Genomic DNA, 21,579 nt, shown 5'->3' with positions numbered 1-21,579 from the left:
CATTATTATTTCTAAAATGTATCGTGCAGTTTGAATCCATGGGCTGACTGGGGCCTTTCTGTGTGGAGTTTGCATGTTCTCCCTGTGTCTGCGTGGGTTCTCTCTGGTTACTCCGGCTTCTTCCCACCGTCCAAAGACATGCTGGTTAGGTTAACTGGTGACGCTAAATTGGCCTCTCTGTTAGCCCTGCAACAGACCGGCGACCAGCCCAAGGTGTACGCCGCCTCTCGCCCAATGACAGTCAGTTGGGATAGGCTCCTGGCCCCCCACAACCCTTCACAGGACAAGTGGTTACAGAAGATGAATGAATGAATGAATCATGCAGTTTGTGTTTGAACAAACTGCATGATTGTGACTCTATTATTCATAGCATTATATAACAGTTGTGATTCCATTATTAATAGCATTATATCGCCTAGCATGTTTCATACTTGCCAAACTATCTAAAATCATTAGAATCAGTGTTTCTCACAGGAATGTGCAACACAAACAAGTTCAATAATTTCATGTAATGTGCAATAGCAGTGACTTCTTATCATGTGTGAATGGGGTTGTTATGTCATGTTAGTGTTTATAGTTTTGTACATAGTTTTTTTATTCTAGTTTTTTTACATTTCATTTACTTTTTAAATTTGTTTTTATTCCAGTACTTCTACGGCACCTAAGAGGGACCTCAGATCACCTTAATTTCATTGTACTTGTACAATGACAATAAAGACATTCTATTCTATTCTGTTCTGTTCTATTCTATTCTGGAAATAATGTAAACACAAGCAGGATCAAATGATAGTGTCATACAATGACTACACCTGTAAACTTGATTTAATGCCAAGTTACAGATTAAATGTGGTAAACACTGAAATGCAATAAAACAGATTATAATAAGGGGTAAAAATAAAATTTCGGATTGAAACAAAATACACATATAAATAAATATGTTACAATTCATTAAAATAAAATGAAACAAAAGACACTGAACGAGCAAAGAATAACTGTAGGCTATAGTGAATATGATTTGTTCTGGTCTTATTGTCACTTCTTAACCTCCTGACTACCAGGAAAAAATATATATATTGTGCAGATTTCCCAATCTTTGTAAGGTAATTAGAATACTGGAAAACTTTTTATTTTTAAGATATCATATAACTGAGAAAGAGATACCAAAGCGCCATTCCTTCACATTTGGTATCAGTGAAAAGCCATAAATGTCCTCTGTAGATAACAAAAGGACCTAATTCAGTAGTATGCAGTGGGTTGGAGCTATTCAGGTTAACAAATGTCCTCCACAGAGGACAAATCTGAACTACTGGTTAACCAAAACGGAAATTCAATGAATTAGCGCTGCGAGTTGCGGCCGTGCACTCCAGAGGTTTGAGCCACGTCGGCCGCTGTAGCTGGAGGAGGAGGAGGGCAGCATGACTGGTCCTTTGACGTGGAATATTTCCGTAAAGAGACGATGGAGGTGTAGCAGCGGCGTGTAGCTCGAAGCTATCCAGCACCAGCCTTAGCGAAGACGCGGCGTTTTGTTCCAGCAGCCCCGAACCGCAGTCCGACCAGGGTCGACCGGAGCTGGCAGACACCAGTCTTTCATAGACTGACCCCCTTTCTGTTCCCCGCCTCCCTCCACTCAGCTACAATCATGATAAAAGCCATTTTAATATTCAACAACCACGGGAAACCACGGCTTTCTAAATTCTACGAGCATTATGTGAGTAACAGGATTTTATTCGTGTCCACATTTCACTGTGCGTTTGTGTGACTGCAAGGCCAAGGTGAATAATAATAATAATAATAAAACACAAGTAGTTTCCTGTGTGGGGAAACATAAATGCAACAGTGGACTGAATGGGAAGGTGTGTTGCACTACTGAGATGTGCTTTTGTTACAAACGTATCCCCGTGTATAAGATGTCAGTGGCGATACACGCTGGCTGTCCTTTTAAAATATGAATAATTAAACGTGCGCAAGTCGAGGCGAGGCTATCTCCTTCCAGCTGAGCCCGAGTATGAACGGGGGCTGTCGGGGTTTTTTATTTATTTTTATTTTTTTGTTCACTTCAGCTCCAGCTCCAGCTGTGGCGGTGCTGACTCCTCAGTGAGTTCACTGTTTGTGTCACATGACTTTAATGACGCCCGTGTGAGCGACTCGTGCTCGCAACCGGGGCCATTTAGCTCGACTTAAACATTGGCATCGCCTAGTGTGGCTGCAGGTAGCAAATGAGACTGTGGTCATTAAATGGTTGTTCTCATAATTGGATTTGCATCTTAATTCTGGCTCCCTGCCCCTTGTTGAAGGTGTGGCGTGGCAGTGGTAACCCATTAGTTGATGGACACAAAGTGTTAAAGCCAGTTTAGAAATGCTGGATATTTGCAGGCCTCAACTTCAAGGATTGTCAGTTTTTCTTTGCGGTGTTTGTGGATTTAGAGGTGTCAAACAGTGAGAAATCAAATGCAGTATTCATAATATTTTTCTTTTTATTCATGCATAGTTGCTGGATTGTGGCCTTCATTCATTTAGCAGGAGGTCCTCTTCCACGCCATGTTTCCACAGTGGCCCCCCAGAACTGACCGAAGGCGACGGAGGTGTTCACACTACAGGCCATCTTCAGTGTGCTGCGAATTGCAAGGTTGACTTGGTTTCCGCTTTTCTTAGAGCTCCAAGAACTCTGAGAAGTGTCAGTCAATCATACCAGTCATGAAACCGATGACGTCGGCCGAACAACATCGCTTTAGCACTAACACTTCATTGCACATTGCAGCTGGCCAAGCTTGTGTTGTTGGTTTCACATTTGCAGCTGCGCGGCTAAACTGTTCACACTGCTCCATTAATATGTTTGGATTGCAGTTGGACCGCAGCTAATGGATGCGGATTATATTCTAGATTAATCATAAGCAAGCGTAACTTGTTAATCCTGAAGCACAGGAGTTGAACTATTTGGCATGCTGCGAGGAACTAATGACAGCCAGGAAGTGTTTTAGGCGACGCTTTATGATGACGAGATCGAGAGGCAACTGTTTATTAATACACAGCGACGGCGGTGTGTTCCTTTAAGGCACAAACTTTCCCTACAGAGACGGCAAGAATCGTCCACTGACATGCTGACTACAGATTGTTGTTTGCTCTCTTACTCTCTTTGATGTGGTTCGTTGGTCTGACTGGGCAAACTTAACCCATGGAATACCTGATGAGAAAGATTGTCCGTCAATTCACCTGGCCTTCTCTAGTTTCCAGGGATGACTTCATGGATGTTTCTGTTCCAGTTCAGGTTAGACCATTGGTTTGAAATACAAAAATATTTAGTTGAATATCAGATAAAGCAAAGAAAAGCAATAAATCGCTAGCACAGAGAAGCTGGAACCAGCAAATATTTGGCACATTTTAGTGGCACAAAACTCAAGTATGCAATTTGCCATTTAACTGATTAGCAAAAAATTAAAAGCAACTTGAGAAGTAAATAGTGATATATATACTATTTTAAGAAAAAGGCCAAAAAGTGTCTGTCTTTATTAGTGAAACCGACCACTTATTGCTTTTACGTCACTGCAAAATAACAGTTTCCTCTTCAATATTGCATAATCTGGTTCTTGTGACAGACATGAACGTTGTATTTCAGGAGGATGGATTGATTGGATTATAAGGAACGAATGTAGACGCCATCTGTTGTATTCTAAGCTGAGGTGTCGGCTTACTGCCTGGCAGGATATAATATGTCACACATGCTTCCTTAGCGTTCAGCTTGTTTTAAGTAGGTGTATTGGCTAGCCTGGGCCTTAGTTTAGTGTTTGTGATATGAAGTGTGCATTTGTGGGTCCTGTGTGGCTTGAGTGCGCCACATTTTTGTGCAGCAGTGCAGAGTTTGTGGTTCAGCAACTTTATGCAAAAGGGAAAAAAAAAAAAAAAATTATTATTGATTGACTAGATAAATGTGCTTGTGGTGCCGTGGAGGAAGTAGTGCCTCGCAGTATTAAAGGAAAGGGTGACAATGCAAAGCTGTACTAAGTCCATATAAAACCAGAATTATAAAGTCACTCTTTAAAATGGTGTACAATACGCTATAAGGTACTGAACATACAATTGATTTCAATAGATTAGAACACAGCTGTAATATAATGAAATGTGTGTTCTTAGAAAAGTGTTGTTATTACTGACAAAGGTGTGAATCAACACTTTACATATATGCTCACACCTCCACTTCTTTATTTATTCTACTGGCATTTTAAAAATAACATAATATGTGCTTGGACAATTACATCATTCTACAGTGCACAGCTGCACACGTAGATGTACAGCAATGAGGCATAACATTATGACCACCTTCCTAATATTGTCTAGGTCTCCCTTGTGCCTCCAAAACAGTTGTGACTCATCAGAGAATGGACATGGGCCTTCTGAGGGTGTACTGTGGTGTCTGGCAACAGAATGTTGTTAGTGGGGGGGCTTTGGGTCCAGTGGGTTGAGGGGAGGATCAGGCTTGTTCCAGTGCATCCCACAGATATTTGATCAGTTTGGGATCTAGTGGATTTGGAGGCCAGATCAACACCTTGTTTTTGTGTTGTTCCTAAACCGTTTTTGTGTGTGTGCCTGTGTCAGGCTGCATCCTGCTGGGGATGGCTGCTGCCATGAGGGAGTGTCATTGCTATGGGGTGGGGGTGCCTGGTCTGGTCTGGTCTGGTCTAGGTGGGTGGTACATGTCTAAGTATCCACACGAATGCCGAGTCCAAAAGTTTCCCAGCAGAACACTGAATTGTCACAAGATGGTCAATGTTATTTACTTCTCCTCTCAGCGGTCATAATGTTGTGCCTGATCGGTGTATTCCTCCACCTGTGACACATCTGACAATATCTGAATACAAATAAATATGAATATGTGCAATATCTGCGTTGGATTTATTGGAAAGTTTACAATAAGAATACAACAATAGATCACAATCAAGCTGGAAGCTTTGTTATAAGTTAGTATAGGATAGTATGTTGACATATAATTTCTCTCACAGTGAATCGGGGACGAGCAGTTTTGATACTATTGCTTTAAAAGGCCAGACATGATCCAGAAGAGATCACGGGTTCATTAAAACTCTCAACCGAAGAGACGCCTTCAAGAGTAGTTTAAAAGTTGTATGACTGAGCTGTGATTAAAGTCCGAGTCCCATGCTACAAGTCACATGACCAGTTTAGCCCTCCGGCTAGCTGCATAGTCGGTGCCCTCTTCTCTCCTCGTGCTCATCGACCTGTTATGGACTCTTTGGGGGAGAGTGTCTCGCTGTTAGAGCTGCAAATAAAATCAGATTTTATGTCAGAATTCTGGTGGTTGAGTTTATATAATATGTGTTTAGATTGCTTTATCACCTGGGGTCAAGCCAAGGTGATAAGGCCATAAAACTACTTAATGCATCGTTTTCATCCTCTTGTTTGATTACTCTAAACCTGCCTAAGGATATTTTAGGATTTCACACAGTATTTAACAAGATTAGCAAACTATGAGGTAGCCCTGCCTTGGTTTAGTTTGTACAGTAAAATCTGTCTCTGTAGCACGTGTGCACTAATGTGTGTTTGAATACGACACGTAGAGTAGTGCGTGTGTGAGTCATGATTTTGTTTACTCTGTAGCGATACATGTGTTCAATAAAAACAGAGGTGAGATGTGCGATTAATTTACCTGCCAACCCAGTCTCCTGGGTGGTAGTAATGAAATGGCTCAGTGGAAGCAATTAAGTGCATAAACAACACACCGTGTACCATCTCTCCTTTGTTGACCAGCCTCTGTTTCCCCGTCCATTTATCCTGCAGAGCGAAGACACGGAGCAACAGATCATCAGGGAAACCTTCCACTTGGTTTCGAAGCGAGATGAGAACGTCTGCAATTTCCTAGAAGGAGGAATGTAAGTCGTGAGGTGCTTAGGCTCGGGTAGGCCCGTTTGTCTCTGAATGCTAAAGGGGGCCTGGCTTTGATGGAGGTAAATAACTCGCAGCGAATCATTTACTCTGATGCAGCATTGCAGGAATTAATTTCACCCCGTAAAGGAAAGCTCGGAGGGCGTTAGCGGCGACAGTCGATATTAACGGTGTTTGTTTGAGGTTCATATATCATTCATGAACGTGGAGCAGGGTGTTGTTTTACCTTGTGCAACTGCACTGCTCGCGCTCGATGTCGCACTTTTCTCCTCGCAGCAGTTTCTGTAATAAATACATTACAGTGATAAATAGTCAAACCTTTAGACACATGCTTTTCCAGAAGGCCGTTTATTCGCAGTTCCCCTTGAGTGATTCTGCAGGATTTAGCGAGGGTTACACCATTGCCTGTGGTTTCCTGCAAGCACAGGCAACCCAGCATGTCACTATATCTTCTGTATTATTTGTACATGTTTTAAATCACGACTGAAAACATCCTGTTGTTTCTTTCCAGGTGTTTTCTGTGTTTTATCCTCATGAAACAGTAGAAATAACTTAATAACTGATGGTCCATGTGGTGTATTTGAATATTTTTGCTGTGATGTTTCCTCTGTGTTTCAGGCTGATTGGCGGGTCAGACTACAAGCTGATCTACAGACACTACGCCACACTGTACTTTGTGTTTTGTGTCGACTCATCAGAGAGTGAACTAGGAATTTTAGATTTAATCCAGGTAAAAACCCCTGAAAACCGTGCGTTGCCACGTTCGCCAATGTTCTTTCAGTGCCTTCCCTGCTTTGTTTTTGCGTTACAACAGTTCTTATTTTTGTTTTCCAGGTATTTGTGGAAACGCTGGACAAATGCTTTGAGAACGTCTGTGAACTTGACTTGATTTTCCATGTTGACAAGGTGGGAAATTCCTTTTGTCTTTTTGTGACGTAGCTTATTTTTAATGCCGTCGTATGAGCTGGGAATTTGACCTTTTGTGAGATCAGAACTGAGTCGACATTGCCTCGCGTTGCAGGGTCACAATTAGCTGATGAAATGCCTCGTGCTTTAACTCGTTTTGCAACAGTTGTGACATGTTTGCTGTTACAAGCGACATTCAAAAACCGCATGTTACAACTGATAAGTTCATTCGTCAGTTTGGTGGTTATGGAACTGGTTGTTTAGCAGTTTTATTGATGATTCATGATAATTCATTGGGTCAATTTAATGTCAATGTAAAAGTGCCAGAACATTCTGGACTTCATGACTGCAGGTTGGGAATTTGTAATCTGCATATTTTGCTATTTTCTAGAGCCCAACTGATATGTTAACAACCGATATTGACCTATCACACATATATCAATATTACCGTATAAGATCTGATACGTGACAAGATGAAAACGTTTTTTAATATAATTTAATGACAAAATCATGCGGGTAGGATTATTTTAAAATAGTGCAGTTGCATAGTTTGCCCAGCAGGTTGTGCTGTAGAGCTATACGTTGTGTTAAACAGCATCTAATTGTTGCTAACGTTCACGATAAGTGTGCTAGTTTGTGAAATACATTGCTATATACAGGATAATGAAACCAATCATAACTTGCAAACTTGCTGCCTTAGTGTTTTTAGTTGTTATAGTCTTAGAGTAAATGTCTCGCAGTGTCCTTTAATATTATTATAAGTGCTTTATAGGTGATTGAAAATGCTCTCAAAAATACACAACTAAAAGAAAATGTTCATGTCATGACCATAATACTTTCACAATACTGAGTTAAATATAAAATGCAAGTCTCATTTTTTCCCCTCAGGTCCACAACATTCTGGCAGAGATGGTGATGGGCGGGATGGTCCTGGAGACCAACATGAACGAAATCATCATGCAGGTGGACGCCCAGAACAAGATGGAGAAGTCTGAGGTAAGCGTGACTCTGGCAGTTCACCGTAGCTACGACGTTTATACAGTATGCAGGCATGTGTGTATGCTGCACCCTGCATGCCTCTCTCCAGTGACCTTGTGGATGCTCCCTACCTACTCTTGAGTGTTTGTGCTCTTCTTCGGCCTCTTCTTCCTGCTGCTGCACTGCTCTCAACGCAGATCAAGACTCGACATGTTCTCTCCCGAATCCCTCAGTATTAAAATTAAAAATCATAGTCATTACTTGCGCCGTCACTATTCAGACTTAACTGTGCCATCGTCCAGTGTCACCCCCCAGATTCTGTGACCATTAAATCTCCCATGTCATCTAAATTTGGCACACAGTAACGGAAATAGAAATGTCTTAACATTTTACATTATTATAGAGGCGAATGTGAGTATTATTTGATGCCGTCCATGTTGGAATAAATGTGTCTTGCACCATCCGCCAGCCAGTGTCCTTGATTAGATATTTGCTCTATGCAAGGACATTGCTCTGCTTTCCATACAGCTTCTGCTAGCAGAAAAACATTCATTTACTTATTGGAAAGTTTTAATCAGACAGACAGCCAGAGGCAATTTAATGAAAACATTTTTGTTTTGCATAATGGGGATGATTTGGCTCTGTATTTGGCAAATGCCCTACAGCACGCTGCAAAAATGTCTAATGTCTAAAAAAGTCTGTGTTTTGAGGAAATCCTTCTAATTTGACTCTGAGAAACACAGAAAGTCCCAAATTTGTTGCGTTCCGTTTGGGTTGGGTTGTCAGGTCCTTAACTGGCTGATCAGTTGTGTGCTCTAACATTAGGACGTTTTAAAGGTGTTAACAGACTTTTTCTCGTAATCTAAGCTGAATTGTGTGCTTTTAACCTGACAGAATCTCCTCTTTCGACTGACGTTCTGTAAGCAGAGTCTTTTACTGTTCTACAATCATCAGAGCTGCTCTGTCTCTCCCCTCTTGGACCTACCGTAGACCACAGTTGTTTTTTTTTTGTTTCGTTTTTTTTAACACTGATGCTAATTGAAACTGACACTGTTCATTTATAGGACAGTGTCTGGAGAACAAGGAATGGGCTGTTCTTCTTCCAAACTGACTGGTTAAGTGGCATTAGTGTCATTTCCTCAAATGGATTCTTCCCAATGAATAGCTTTGCTTCTGTAGCAATTGCAGCAATCGTGGGAGAAAGTTAACCGGCATTGAGTTTGCAGATGTGGTGTATGATAGGTCCTATCACCCTTTTCTGTGGAGATAAACTGTAATTACTTTTAAACTGCTTTAACATTCCTCATTCCTCTTTTTCCTGACCCTGTCCAGTTCTTTCCATTCTTCTCTCTCTCTCTCTTTACAGACGTTTATCTTTCAGTCTACCAGGCAGGACAGGTAGACACAGGTACTGCTAAATAAATTTACAACCAAGTACTGTAACCTTAACTGAAGTTTACCCCTCCCGCCCCCTCGAGTCTCTCCATATGGCCCTCCATGTAACAGTAAACAGACGTCACTAACATAAAGTAGGAATCTTTCACGGCAGACCCAAAAATCTTTCAGTTTTTCTCTTTAACTTCGCTCGGTGAAGGTGCAGGCAGTGGACGGTACAGTAGAGATGCTTGACAGGAGAATACAACAGCCTGTTTAATCTGGGATGTTGTATTGTGGTAGGGAGGAGATGATTATTGAGATTATTATATTGTGTGTTCCACGTAATTTAAAGGATATGTTGTAAGGTTATGTTGCTTTGCTTTTAAAACTGTTGTTCCCCATTACTCCCGATGTAAAGTGTCAGACAAAGGCAATGTCGCCTCCTATGGGTTGAACGACTTGCAGTTTGTTAAGGTCGACTAATATAAGGTGAAAGTCTAGTCGATGAAGTCACGCATAAAAACACAGTAGAAAGTAATGCTTTGCAACTATGAAATCTACATTCTTAACCAGAATACAAATTGTAGCGTCTCACACAAAATAAGCTACGGAGGCTTTTCTACAAGGTAATATGGTGCTTGAACACGGACTACTGTCGGCCAAGTAGACCAAGTCAACGCTATGAACACCGTCTTTTAATATGCGGTGCTCTCTGCAAAAAAAACAAACAAAAAACCTCGCTTTACAACCACTGCAACAATGCAACGCTGCAGATATGTATAGCCTATATAAATCGCCACCGTACTTCACAGCGTGTTGTAAGTTAGGGTAGTGAAACCGGGATAAATAAAACAAAACAAAAAACAATGCGGTACATCTCCAAAGCCTTTTCAGGTCTATTCACCAGCAAACTCATGATGTTCAGCCTCCTCCTCTCTGTTACCATAGGACGTTTGGTGAAGTTTTTAATTGACTTCCTCTGAGAGGATTTGGACCGTTCCTCTGCTGGCGTTAGCGGATGGCTTTTCAGATGTGTAATGCAGTAGTACATCTGATGTTTTTCAGGACTGACTTACATATTCTGCATGTCGCGGTATAATGGGCTTCATCCTAAGTGAAGTATTTTTCTGAGGCGTCCGTGTTTTTATCGTCACGTGATCGGCGACTAGTCGACTTCCTGGGTTTGTACCGACTAGTCCACAACCCCTACCGCCTCCAAGTAGAACTTGTGAGCTTGTGATTACTACATGGGAAGTCCTGTACACAAAATACTTGGTGACATCAGCCGTAAATTGCGGTAACCCAACCGACTGTATGAGCGTAGTTCCCAAAGTGATGCACTTTTGCCATAATTTATGCTCACAGACAAGAGATGAGCTATTAGTTGATATTTATTTTGAAAGCTGACTCACAGTAGCACAGAATCAAACTACTGTAGTGTGTCACACAGCTGGCGTTGCTATTTCTGTGTTTATTAGTCACACGGCATTTGATTAAAAATCCACTACAAGGGACTCGCACAGTAGGTCTCCAGGCGACCCACAGCGAGGCAAAAAATATCTCGAGTCCGACTCCTGAATACCGAGCCCATGTGCTGGGTCAGCATTCCTCTGCGTTAAAGGCACGGTCATCTAACAGAAGTCTCCTTGATTCGTGGCGGAGCGAGGAATGCCCCGAAAAACAAGCGGTCCATTGAAATAACCTTACGAGAAAGTGAAGTGGATTAATCTACATTCCAGACGTGCTTTGTGTGTGTGTGTCATATCAGTGACTGATTTACGACGCTGTCCACTTGGCTGAGTTTCTAATGAACGTACAGTTTTTGGGTCTGTCTGTTGAAGATTCGCTTGGGGGATCTCTAACTGCAATGATTCTCAAATGTGTTTTACTGTTCCAAAAAAAAAAAAAAAGCTTTCAGACTTTCCTTAAAAACTCAAAATTTCTCTCATACAGTTTCACATTGAGATTCATTGTGTTAGAGTGAAGAGCCTCCTCTGTCCCTCAGAATAGATCTCACAGTGTAGTTTAGTCTTAGTAGGCTTACGACCTCTTCATGCCACCTGTAGTTAACACTGTAGACGTGTCAATGGCACAATATTCCCGTTCCTCCATTCACAAATGTGTATTCAGTCAGAAAAATGTTAGCCGTGTAGGCGTCCCACAATGAGTTGAGCTACAGCTTGCACTACACTGACAAGTTTCCAAACAAATTTGACACACGCGTTCTACACTATCTATCCAAACATCATTTCCGCCTTCATATCTAGATCCATTTTTCTGCTTTACCAATTCTCTCCTTGCACTTTTACCCTCATCGGTCCTCAAGAGTCCGGTGGGTTCACTTTCCGAGCAATGCCGTCCTTTTTGCCCATCGGATGAATGTCCAGTACTGCTCAGTACATCAGAATTAGTGAATGAGTGGTCTAGTACAGTATGTCCTCACAGTTGACTCATAATTGGCTCTGGTTGTGATGTTAATCATTGTAGAATCAAATAATGCATGTGCATATGAAGCTATGAAGGCATCTGAATGTACATTTGCACACGTTGTCTGTCTCAGTAGCCGTCAGTGCTTTTGCATTTTGTCAGCAGTTGACGTTTGTTTTTTTTTTTATTTTTGTGTAGTACTCTGTTTAGCACTGTGTGTGTATATGTGTGTGTGCGCGCGTCCAGTGTTCACCGTTCAGTCTCTTGTCGTGTACAGCATGATTTTTCATTTACTGGTTTGTATCTTATCAACCCTCCCTGTGTGTGTTTTGTGTGTGTGTGTGTTTGTGTGTGTGTGTGTACAGGCCGGTATAGCAGGAGCGCCTGCTCGTGCCGTATCAGCTGTAAAGAACATGAACCTCCCGGAAATGCCCCGAAACATCAATATTGGTGACATCAGCATAAAAGTGCCAAATTTACCCTCCTTCAAATAGTGGCGGCAAGATCCCGAACCTGCAGATGTCAGCCAATGTTTACCGTGATGCAATCTGTTTACCAAAACCTCAAATTATTAACTGTTATCAAAACTATACATCTTGAAGGTACTGTGTGATTTGACACTCCCTTTTTTTTCTCTCGTGTTATCTCTTTGGTTTTCCTGTTAAAGAATGTTTAGTTGTTTTTTTTTCTGTTTGAAGGAAAAATTGAGTATTTATTTATCAGTGCTACATTCCCTCTGCCTCACTGGAGGTTGGCTCTTGATGTTCCTCCAGTACAGACGTGTGTCAGTTTGCAACTGAAATGATTTCACTTATTCAGATGGCAGGAAGTAACATTTTGGGAAAGTCTTATTGGTTTGGTTTTTCCAGACTAGAGAAATCAATCAAGGGAGAAATGTGAATGGAACGTTTTGAACCTCAAATTGGAACAGGTCTGCTACAGTATTGAAAGTTAGACATTACAGAATATTATTATATTGCTGATATGCTGTGTGATAGAAATATAAATATATATATATATATATATGTATGCTGCAAATAATTTTTTTCTTTTCTTATTTGTATGCAAAATATTTTTAAATGATTTATCATGTCTTATCAAATAATTCTCTTAATTGTCACTGTGCATGATTTTTTTTTTTCGTCTTCTTTTTCAACATAATAAACTGTTGGAACTCAACCTTTGTGTATTTGGCTCATTTCATTTTTAGTATTGCCTTTCAGGCTTTTGTAAGTAGATACAGAACACTTAACAAAGTGTGGAAAAGGGTGCAGCATTCATTACATTATGTGAGGACCGCACAGTAAAACGACTTATTGTTTCCCTTTCTGAAAGGGACACTTTGTGGAGAGGTTTAGAAATAACTGTTGCTTGTCTCAGCACGTTAGACAACATTTATTGATGTTTTATTGATCTGTTACAAGCCCATAAGAATTGTGTGTTTTTAGGTTGTGAAAACACATTGAACACGTTGTATTTTGGTCTTGATTGTGATGTTACGTGCACTCTGCAAGGTTTCATCCTCCTTCCAGTTGAAGATCCTCTTCCTCCAGTGGTTGATTTATCGTTCTGTATTTCTGTAATCAAAAATTGGAACCTGTAAGCGGGGGATTGGCCTACCTTAAGGTTGCTTTTTCTGTCGGGGGTGGTGCTCCCTTAGCCTTCTCCCTCCCGGGCCACAAGGCAGTGGTTGAACCATTATTAGTCTGTTCCCTCCCCTGAGACCTGTTTGCCAAAGGAGACCCTCCCAGGAGCACCGTGCTCCAGACAACATGGCTCTCGGGTTCATAGGGACACGCAAACCTCTCCACCAGGATAAGGTGATGGTCCGTGGAGACATGACAGTACAACATCAAATTAAGTCATGAAATAATATATAAAAATATCACCAATAAGATTTGAAATCCTAAATGTTTTTACATACTGTTTACTGTTTGCAGTTACCTATTTTGTTTATAATTATGTCATACATTTCTTATATATCAGATACTGTTAACCTTGTGATTACTGTGGAAATATCACAAACGCCTGAAAGTTACTATTCTATTTCATTATTTAACTTTTATAAGCTACTCTTTTTGCGCTTGTTATTTTTTATTCTCCCTTTTCTGTAAGTTTTTGTAAACTGCAATTTCCCCATTGTGGGACAAATACAGGTTTTTCTTATTCTTATCCTTAAAGGTGGTACTCCTACATTCAATGTATTTATTCATACAAGTCCCTCTTATTTTAGAGCTACATATCTGAAATTTATGGAAATAAATACAAAAAATATTTTAACATCTAAATAAATATATGTATTCTTTTGTTACTGCGTTACCTACCTTGTTTTGTACAATGTTTTAAATAAAGTTCTTTTATATAAAAAAGTATCTCACTTCAATGCGCATGTGTGACTGCGCAGCTATCGCGTGGCTGGGGCCGTCACGTGCATTGTCATGTGACACCAGGAAGAAGGAATGACAACAGTGTGAGGATGCTTCTGCCGCCGCTCTGACCCTTCAAACTCTTCCCTGTTCATGTGCAGAATTAAACAGACCACAATGACTTCTGTTATAAAAGAAACACAAAGGTGGGTGGCCTTGTCATTAAACTTGAAAACAAAGAATCCTTCCGTTAGCTAACGTTAAGCTACCTGTAGCATCCTGAGAGTTATCCACATTGAGAGTTGGTGCAGGAATACACTTAAGTAAAGTCATGCTGCTAATGTTTAACGCACAGCCAGCTTGGAGATTAGTTATGTTAAGGATAATTTGTCAGTTTTTTGTGTGTCATTGAGGTGAATGCGTGTTATACTGCCTTTCCTCTAGATTAAACGACAAAATATCGTCTGCCAACTCAGAAACCATTGTAATGGACAACAATTAAAGAGCTGTGTGAGACATTGGCAATACAGATATATAAAATAACATGTGACTTGTGACGAATACAGTAATGTTGTGTTTGTTGAAAAGATGTAAATGAAGAATCACAATATCACGTTTATCTAATTAAAACCTAATAATAGTAAAACTAAATTATTTTTGCTGCCACTCAAATTGTTTTTATTTGTAACAATAAATAAATAAATACACACATGTCTCAAATATGTAAGATGTATATATATATATATGTATAAAATGTGCCTAAAATAAATTGTGCTTCAGAACTGAGCACTTTAAAACAGCAGCACTGATTGTAGTACTTGACTTGAGTAAAATATCAATTGCTTGTTTTTAATGGAGTACATTAAGTGTGTATGAATACCTAATGACGTGCATTCAGAGCATATAGGATATACAGCATGTGTCTGTGTGTGTGTAGTAGTTTTTGTTCTCAGTTTATCTGTACACAGCCTGCCTTACTTACCGCACTGAGTCTCCTGTAGTTACTACAACACAATGCTGTCACTGCCATATGTTTATATTTAACACATCACAGTTTAGTTGGATGCACTTTTAAAATTCGCTTACAGCTAGAGAGGAATATCTTTCAGGTGTGTGAAAAACACATGATCAGAAAACTCTTGGTTCGGATTAACTGAAAGATCTGAGCACTTTGTACCTCTCATTAACACTTCCGGCTCTCCTTTCCAAACAGCATTAAAGAAGCGGTGACCTACATCAATGGGATTGATGTGAACAAGTTCTCCAGGCTGATCTCTCGCATCATACAAAAGCTGCATTTGAAGGTACAGTGACTGCACGGTGTTGTCTGTGCCAAAGACAAGAGGCTTTGAGCAAAGCTGCAGAGCCACGGAGCGTAGTGCATGCATAATGACTTACTGAAGCATCAGTCACACTTGGCTCTAATGAATGCATACACAGGCCTGGCCCTGTCGATCATTCTAGTTTTCTTTCTAGACTTAGCATATTACACATTTCTCCATTCTGTTAGTTTTTATTTTTATTTTTTGTCTCACTAAGGGAAGGTAATGTAGCTACATGTAATATATGATAAAACTCATAGCAGGTAATGCACAGGTTTAAGTAATACCATTAGCAGTGACAGTTTTGTGTTTTGTTTTATCAGGTAAATAATGTTTGATTTAATGTATGTCATATCAGTTTCATCAGTGGTGTCACATGCTGCTTGCAAATGCTAAAAGCTAAAGCTAATGCTAAAAAAGTTGTCAGGCAAAATCAGTGTTACAGCTTTTCATTTCTCCATGATTGAGTTATTTTTCTCATAAAGAGTAAGCATTTTGTTCTTGACAGGGAGAGCGGACATTCAGTGAAGAAGAGGAGGAAAAACTCCAGGCCGCTCTCTCACTGGATAAACGTGCTCTCAATCTAGTCCTGGAAACGTCTGCCTTCATACTAGAGCAGGTAGGGGATCATTTCAAATATTTGTTTTCACATTATTTAAAGGGTTTTTATCTAAATTTGACAGAAAATTATCATAATGCAAATTTTGCTTGGCTGGCGTTTGTTGTATAAGTGCTTTTTTAGAAGAAAGAAACCAAGTGACCATGCAAAGACTAAAACCATCCATATTGACTATGCAGGTGCCTCCAAGAGATGATTCGTGATGATAGGTGTCGTAGTTTACGAGTTTCTGCATTGTTTTTCCTGTTTTTCCTTCAATATCTGAATTATGCACGTTGCATCCCCAATTATCCAGCAGGGGTCACTGTTGTATTGTTTGTGGCTGTGTTTAACAATTTATCTGCCTCCTCTCCTCTCCTCTCCTCTCCTCTCGTAGGCAGTATATCATAATATAAAGCCGGCCTCTCTGCAACAGCAGCTGGAGGTTGTTCATCTAAGCCCAGAGAAGGCTGAGGTGTTCTCACAAACCTGGGCCACTGCTGGACCTGACCTTGTCGAGAAGCTAAAGCGTAACATCTTTGCCCCCAAGAAGGTAAACCAGTTTTTGTTTTCTTTCACCATAAGACTGTTTAAAGCAGTTGTTGATATTTGCCCACATCTTCCCTGACAGGGATTTTACCCCGACATCACCATGCTTCTCAAACAACATCGAAGATTAATACTCCTCCAGACACTAAGTCGTTATATTCCGCTTTCCTCACTAGCTGACTCCTCAGGGGACATCACACAAAGACACAGCAAAGAGTTGTCACATTAATTTTAAAACTTGTTTCCGTCTATAATTTGAATAAGCGCTGACACTTCAAACAGCATCCCTTTCACAGTCAAGGGAATTAAGATCTAGCACAGAATAAATATGCACCATGTACGCATTAGTCACATTATGCTGGAGATACTTTCACCTGTCATCTCTCACCTCCCCATGAATGTATAAGCAGAAAGCTGTGACAGACATTGAGCCCTCTGCTTCTGATTTAAAGGGATAGTTCACCCTAGAATGATATTTCGCTCATTATCTACTCACCCTCATGTTGACTAAGGGCTGGAAGAAGTTTCAGAGTCCTCCGTCCCTTCTCTGAGTTACAGGGGGTCTTGGTGTAGCAGTGCATTTCAATGCAACGGTTGTAAAGGGACACCAGAGCTCTTCGTAAAAAAACACACACAAAAAAACATCCAAATACCTCCATGATGCTCGTATGTAATGTCCGTCTTGTGCTGAAGCCCCAAATTGCGTAATTGTCCCGAAAAAAATTAAATAAGTCCACATTCCAAGCATGTTTGTAGCATTAGCTCCGAGTGTTGTTGTCCCGGCTCTTCCGCTGCCAGCGCGCATGCGCAAGGTTCGCACTGAGACTCGCTTCCTTGTTTACCCCGGCGAAGGACTAGAAGCAGCCCGTAATAGCCTGCCTTGCACCGGGACAACACTTTTTCGTGCAATTTTAATTTTAATTTTTTTTAATTTCTTCTTCTTCTTCTTCTCTCGTTGCACGGCGGTTCTGGTCCTTCGCCGGCTGGCTCAATTCGCCGGGGTAAACAAGGAAGCGAGTCTCAGTGCGAACCTTGCGCATGCGCGCTGGCAGCGGAAGAGCCGGGACAACAACACTCGGAGCTAATGCTACAAACATGCTTGGAATGTGGACTTATTTAATTTTTTTCGGGACAATTACGCAATTTGGGGCTTCAGCACAAGACGGACATTACATACGAGCATCATGGAGGTATTTGGATGTTTTTTTGTGTGTGTTTTTTTACGAAGAGCTCTGGTGTCCCTTTACAACCGTTGCATTGAAATGCACTGCTACACCAAGACCCCCTGTAACTCAGAGAAGGGACGGAGGACTCTGAAACTTCTTCCAGCCCTTAGTCAACATGAGGGTGAGTAGATAATGAGCGAAATATCATTCTAGGGTGAACTATCCCTTTAACTTTGAGCGAGACAATTATAAACTTTTAACTATAATACTATAATAATGCAGCATTCGACCAATCAAGATCAAGAAGGACTTTAATTGTCAATGCTGTCGGAACTAAACGCAACTGATCCTGGCTGTCACTGACGACCCAGTTATGTATCACGCAGCCTTGAAGGATTTTTGACTTTTGTCACAGTCGTATTTCGAATCACGCGCAGTTTAGTTTAGCTCTCAGTTTAGCCAACTAGAATGCAGCTTTTGTAACCTAGCAACTAGAGACTTCCTCTGTAAAATTAGGTCAGCGTGTTGTGGACTAGGCCGTAATCAAACAATGGATTGACGCCACTTTTGATAATCAAATAAGTGCGCTGTCAAGAATGTCAAACGTTTGCCACTTTGAGCAAATGTGGTGAACTGCTGCTCGTCCTGATGTAAAACTTTAAATACATTGTGTTTTGGTTGCAAGTGTTGCGTGGACAAAGCAAGACATTTGAAGACGTCACTTTAGGCTACGGGCAATTATAGTTGACATTTTCCGCTAAATTCTGGCATTTTAATAAGAAAAAACTAGAACGAATAAAAAATATCAGCCGATGAATCATCTGTGAGTGATTTCTGATATTCACAATTCATAAGCACTTTACACACAAATAAACACAGCCTACTTTATGGCAGTGTTTCCCACTTCAAGTTTATAAATCTAAAAACATTTCCTTTTGAAATGCTTCTTGCACATATAAAGACCGGACCTCACAGCTCATCTTTATGTCGGTCATTGCCAGTTGTCAGGTTGGGCGGCACGGTTGCTGTTTTAATTAAAGCTGCTGTTTGCAGAGAGAAAAGACATCTGTCTTAATTTGCACTGAACAGTAATGATTCCTGTTCACTGCAGATTAAGCTCCTACTTTCTACGATGGAGCAGGTAATACAGAAATGGATTTGATTTGTCATTATGTTTGGAGGAAAAAGGGGGAGGCTTGCAAGCCGAAACACTGCTGTGAAACATGGAGGTGGTAGCGTGCTTTGCTGCTGCAGGGACTTGTGCACATTAGAAATAGATGCCATCATGATGAAGGAAAAGTTTGTGGCTACACACCGATCAGGCATAACTTTCAAATTATGACCACCTTCCTAATATTGTGTAGGTCTCCTTTGTGCCTACGAAACAGTTCTGACTCATCAAAGAATGGACAAGGGCCTTCTGAGGGTGTCCTTAGTGGGGGCCTTTGGGTCCTATGGGTTGAGGGGAGGAGCCTCTGTGGATCATCCCACAGATACTTGATCAGTTTGGGATCTAGTGAATTTGGAGGCCAGGTCATGTTTTTTTGAGTTATTCCTAGTTGTTCCACGCCGCATCCTGCTGGGGATGGCTGCTGTCATCACCGAGTGTCATTGCTATGGGGTGGGGGTGCCTGGTCTGGTCTAGGTGGGTGGTATATGTCTAAGTAACATCCACATGAATGCCAGGTCCCAAAGTTTCCCAGCAGAACATTGAATTGTCACAAGATGGTCAGTGTTATTTACTTTACCCATCAGTGGTCATAATGTTGTGCCTGATCGCCAGGAAGTTAAAGCTTGGTTTAAATGGGTCTTCCAAATGGAAGTTGTGGCAAAAAGAGTTATGGATGACAGACTCGAGGTGTTGTAGCAACCACCACAAAGCCCTGACCTCAGTCCAAAAGACAATTTGTGGGAAAAATGTGTGTTCACAAGGACACCTACAAACCTGACTCGGTTACACCAGCTCTGTCAGAAGGAATGGACAAAAATTCCTCTAATTTATTGTACGAAAACTTGTAGAAGACTCCCTGTACGTTTGACCCAAAACAATTTATTGACAGTGTCTCTGAGTCACTGGGAATGTGATGAAAGAAATAAAGGCTGAAATAAATCTTTCTACTATATTTCTGACATTTCATCTTCTTAAAATAAAGTAGGGATCATCTAATTGACATAAGACTGTGGACTTGAATTAAATGTCAGGAATTGTGAAAAACTGGATGTATTTTGCTAACGTGTACTTGCTTAAACTTTACTACTGCTGGTGTATTATTTTCAATGAATAACTTTAATCATTAAGGAAGTAAAATAAGCAACACATGATGGAGTTGTTTATTCATGCTAATTCGTTTGTTGTTCCAGTTGTGAATAATGAGTCCTTCCCCTGCCTCGCACCTGTCCTGATGCTGTGGATGCATCCAGACCCAATAAGTCACACATGGTTTATTATTATGGCCTCTCCCTGCATCATAAAACACTTAACTGCTCTGCCTTGACTCGCTGCTGCTAATCTATCACACTGATACCGCTGACTGATGAAGTATCTCTCTGTAAATCAGCCTGGCAGACGGTGAATTGGTGAGATTGGTCAGGCGAGACGCTACAAGGTTTTTCTAAGCTTCACGTAGGATTTTTTATTTTTTTCACGTTGAGGTTTGTCACAGAGGCTTTAGAGAGGGGCATTCTGACGACATGCATCAGGGAAAGAACTTGGAAGAGATGAATTGAGGTTTTGCAGTAATAAATTTACATGATGTCCTGTAGTAATGCTGACTGTAGGTCATCTGGTCTGTACATAGTTGGCAAACAAGCCATTAATAACTATTTTCAGATGAAGGATCTTTTGCAGACTGTCTTCAATAAATAGAAACACACAAATAGAAACAGATAAATTCCACCATTTAAACAGACAAAAGAAAACTCTATGACAAGTCACAGCTGATCCATCATTTGCTCTATTAAAAGGAGATCAATCTGCAGTTATTGCACTGTGTTCAAAAGGTTTCAGATGGTTCCGGGTTGTTAAATTTACATATTTGCTGCTTTTCTTGGTTTTAAACTCAGGGACATTGATTACATTTGGGTTTTGGAGTGTTATATGTTTATGACACGCTGGTTTATTTTCATTTATAATAACCATCACAGAAAATGTGGGAACAATGGGAACATCATCATGAGGGGAAACAAGGACTTGGATGTCAATATAAGCATAAAGAAACATTCTTTTTATAGAAAAGGTGACATTACTATTCATAGTTTTTGAAAATGTGTCTGTGGCATTTATTAATTTAAATTTAAAGTCGTTATTTGTGCGTCTATGTCAGTTTCCCGGCTCTATTTGTGTGTTTCAGCTTGACTATGTTGGCTGGCAGCTCAACCTGCAGATGGCCCAGTCCAGCCAAGCCAGGCTGAAGTCTCCCAGTGCTGTCCTCCAACTGGGGCTCCTCAGTGAAGACTCACAGGTATGAACGCATACATACGGCATGTGCAAATGATGCACATTGGTGCATGCTAGTCATTACTTTCCTGTGCTGCACTTCGCCCTAATTGCTAAAAATCTCCAGTCTTTTTATTTTTTTTCTTCTTCTCTTTTTCTTCCTAATGGATGCTAATCCCACTGGTGTCTGTCTTGACCCCAGAGGTAGATGTGCGTCTGGCTTCAGAGTAACTGTACTGTGAAGACCAGAGATCAGGGAGCTTGTTATCTGAAACCTCCAGGGTCTCTTTGTTCTCTTGAGAAACTTGCACAGCAACTAAAATTGGACAGTATGTGCATTTATTGGAGGGTTGTATTATAAGTGGCAATGAACTGTATCTATTGATGCGCAGTTTGGGCTTGTTTACAGTGGGCTTTAGATGTAGTCTGGATGTCTGCCTTATTGAGATCATTACTGAGGATTTGTTATATTATTTATTTATATTCTTAATACTCATTCTTTGCATACAGATCTTATTTGTATTACGTACCGGAGCCTGGTGCAGCATCCTAATGAGGCCTA

The 21,579-nt window shown here is 40.7% G+C and overlaps 2 protein-coding genes across 2 annotated transcripts in view; both read left to right on the top strand.

Moving 5' to 3' along the window:
* The first annotated feature begins 1,178 nt into the window (after positions 1–1,178).
* On the top strand, positions 1,179–12,815 carry ap3s1 (adaptor related protein complex 3 subunit sigma 1). Its single transcript, XM_084551690.1, has 6 exons — positions 1,179–1,708; positions 5,788–5,879; positions 6,511–6,622; positions 6,727–6,798; positions 7,687–7,794; positions 11,946–12,815. The coding sequence occupies exons 1-6, from the start codon at positions 1,640–1,642 to the stop codon at positions 12,072–12,074; spliced, it is 582 nt and encodes a 193-aa protein (XP_084407816.1). The 5' UTR covers positions 1,179–1,639; the 3' UTR covers positions 12,075–12,815.
* Positions 12,816–13,983: 1,168 nt separating this feature from the next.
* The window catches only part of commd10 (COMM domain containing 10), a 57,503-nt gene continuing 49,907 nt past the window's right edge, over positions 13,984–21,579 (top strand). The window contains exons 1-5 of the mRNA XM_084551129.1: positions 13,984–14,152; positions 15,160–15,250; positions 15,777–15,887; positions 16,264–16,419; positions 20,932–21,042. Coding sequence (XP_084407255.1) covers positions 14,100–14,152; positions 15,160–15,250; positions 15,777–15,887; positions 16,264–16,419; positions 20,932–21,042 — 522 coding nt within the window. The 5' untranslated portion in view covers positions 13,984–14,099. The remainder of the gene's footprint in view (positions 14,153–15,159; positions 15,251–15,776; positions 15,888–16,263; positions 16,420–20,931; positions 21,043–21,579) is intronic.

This window comes from Chelon labrosus (genome assembly GCF_963514085.1).
Source record: "Chelon labrosus genome assembly, chromosome: 9".
NCBI lineage: Eukaryota > Metazoa > Chordata > Actinopteri > Mugiliformes > Mugilidae > Chelon > Chelon labrosus.
This window is presented reverse-complemented; position numbering and strand designations above follow the sequence as displayed.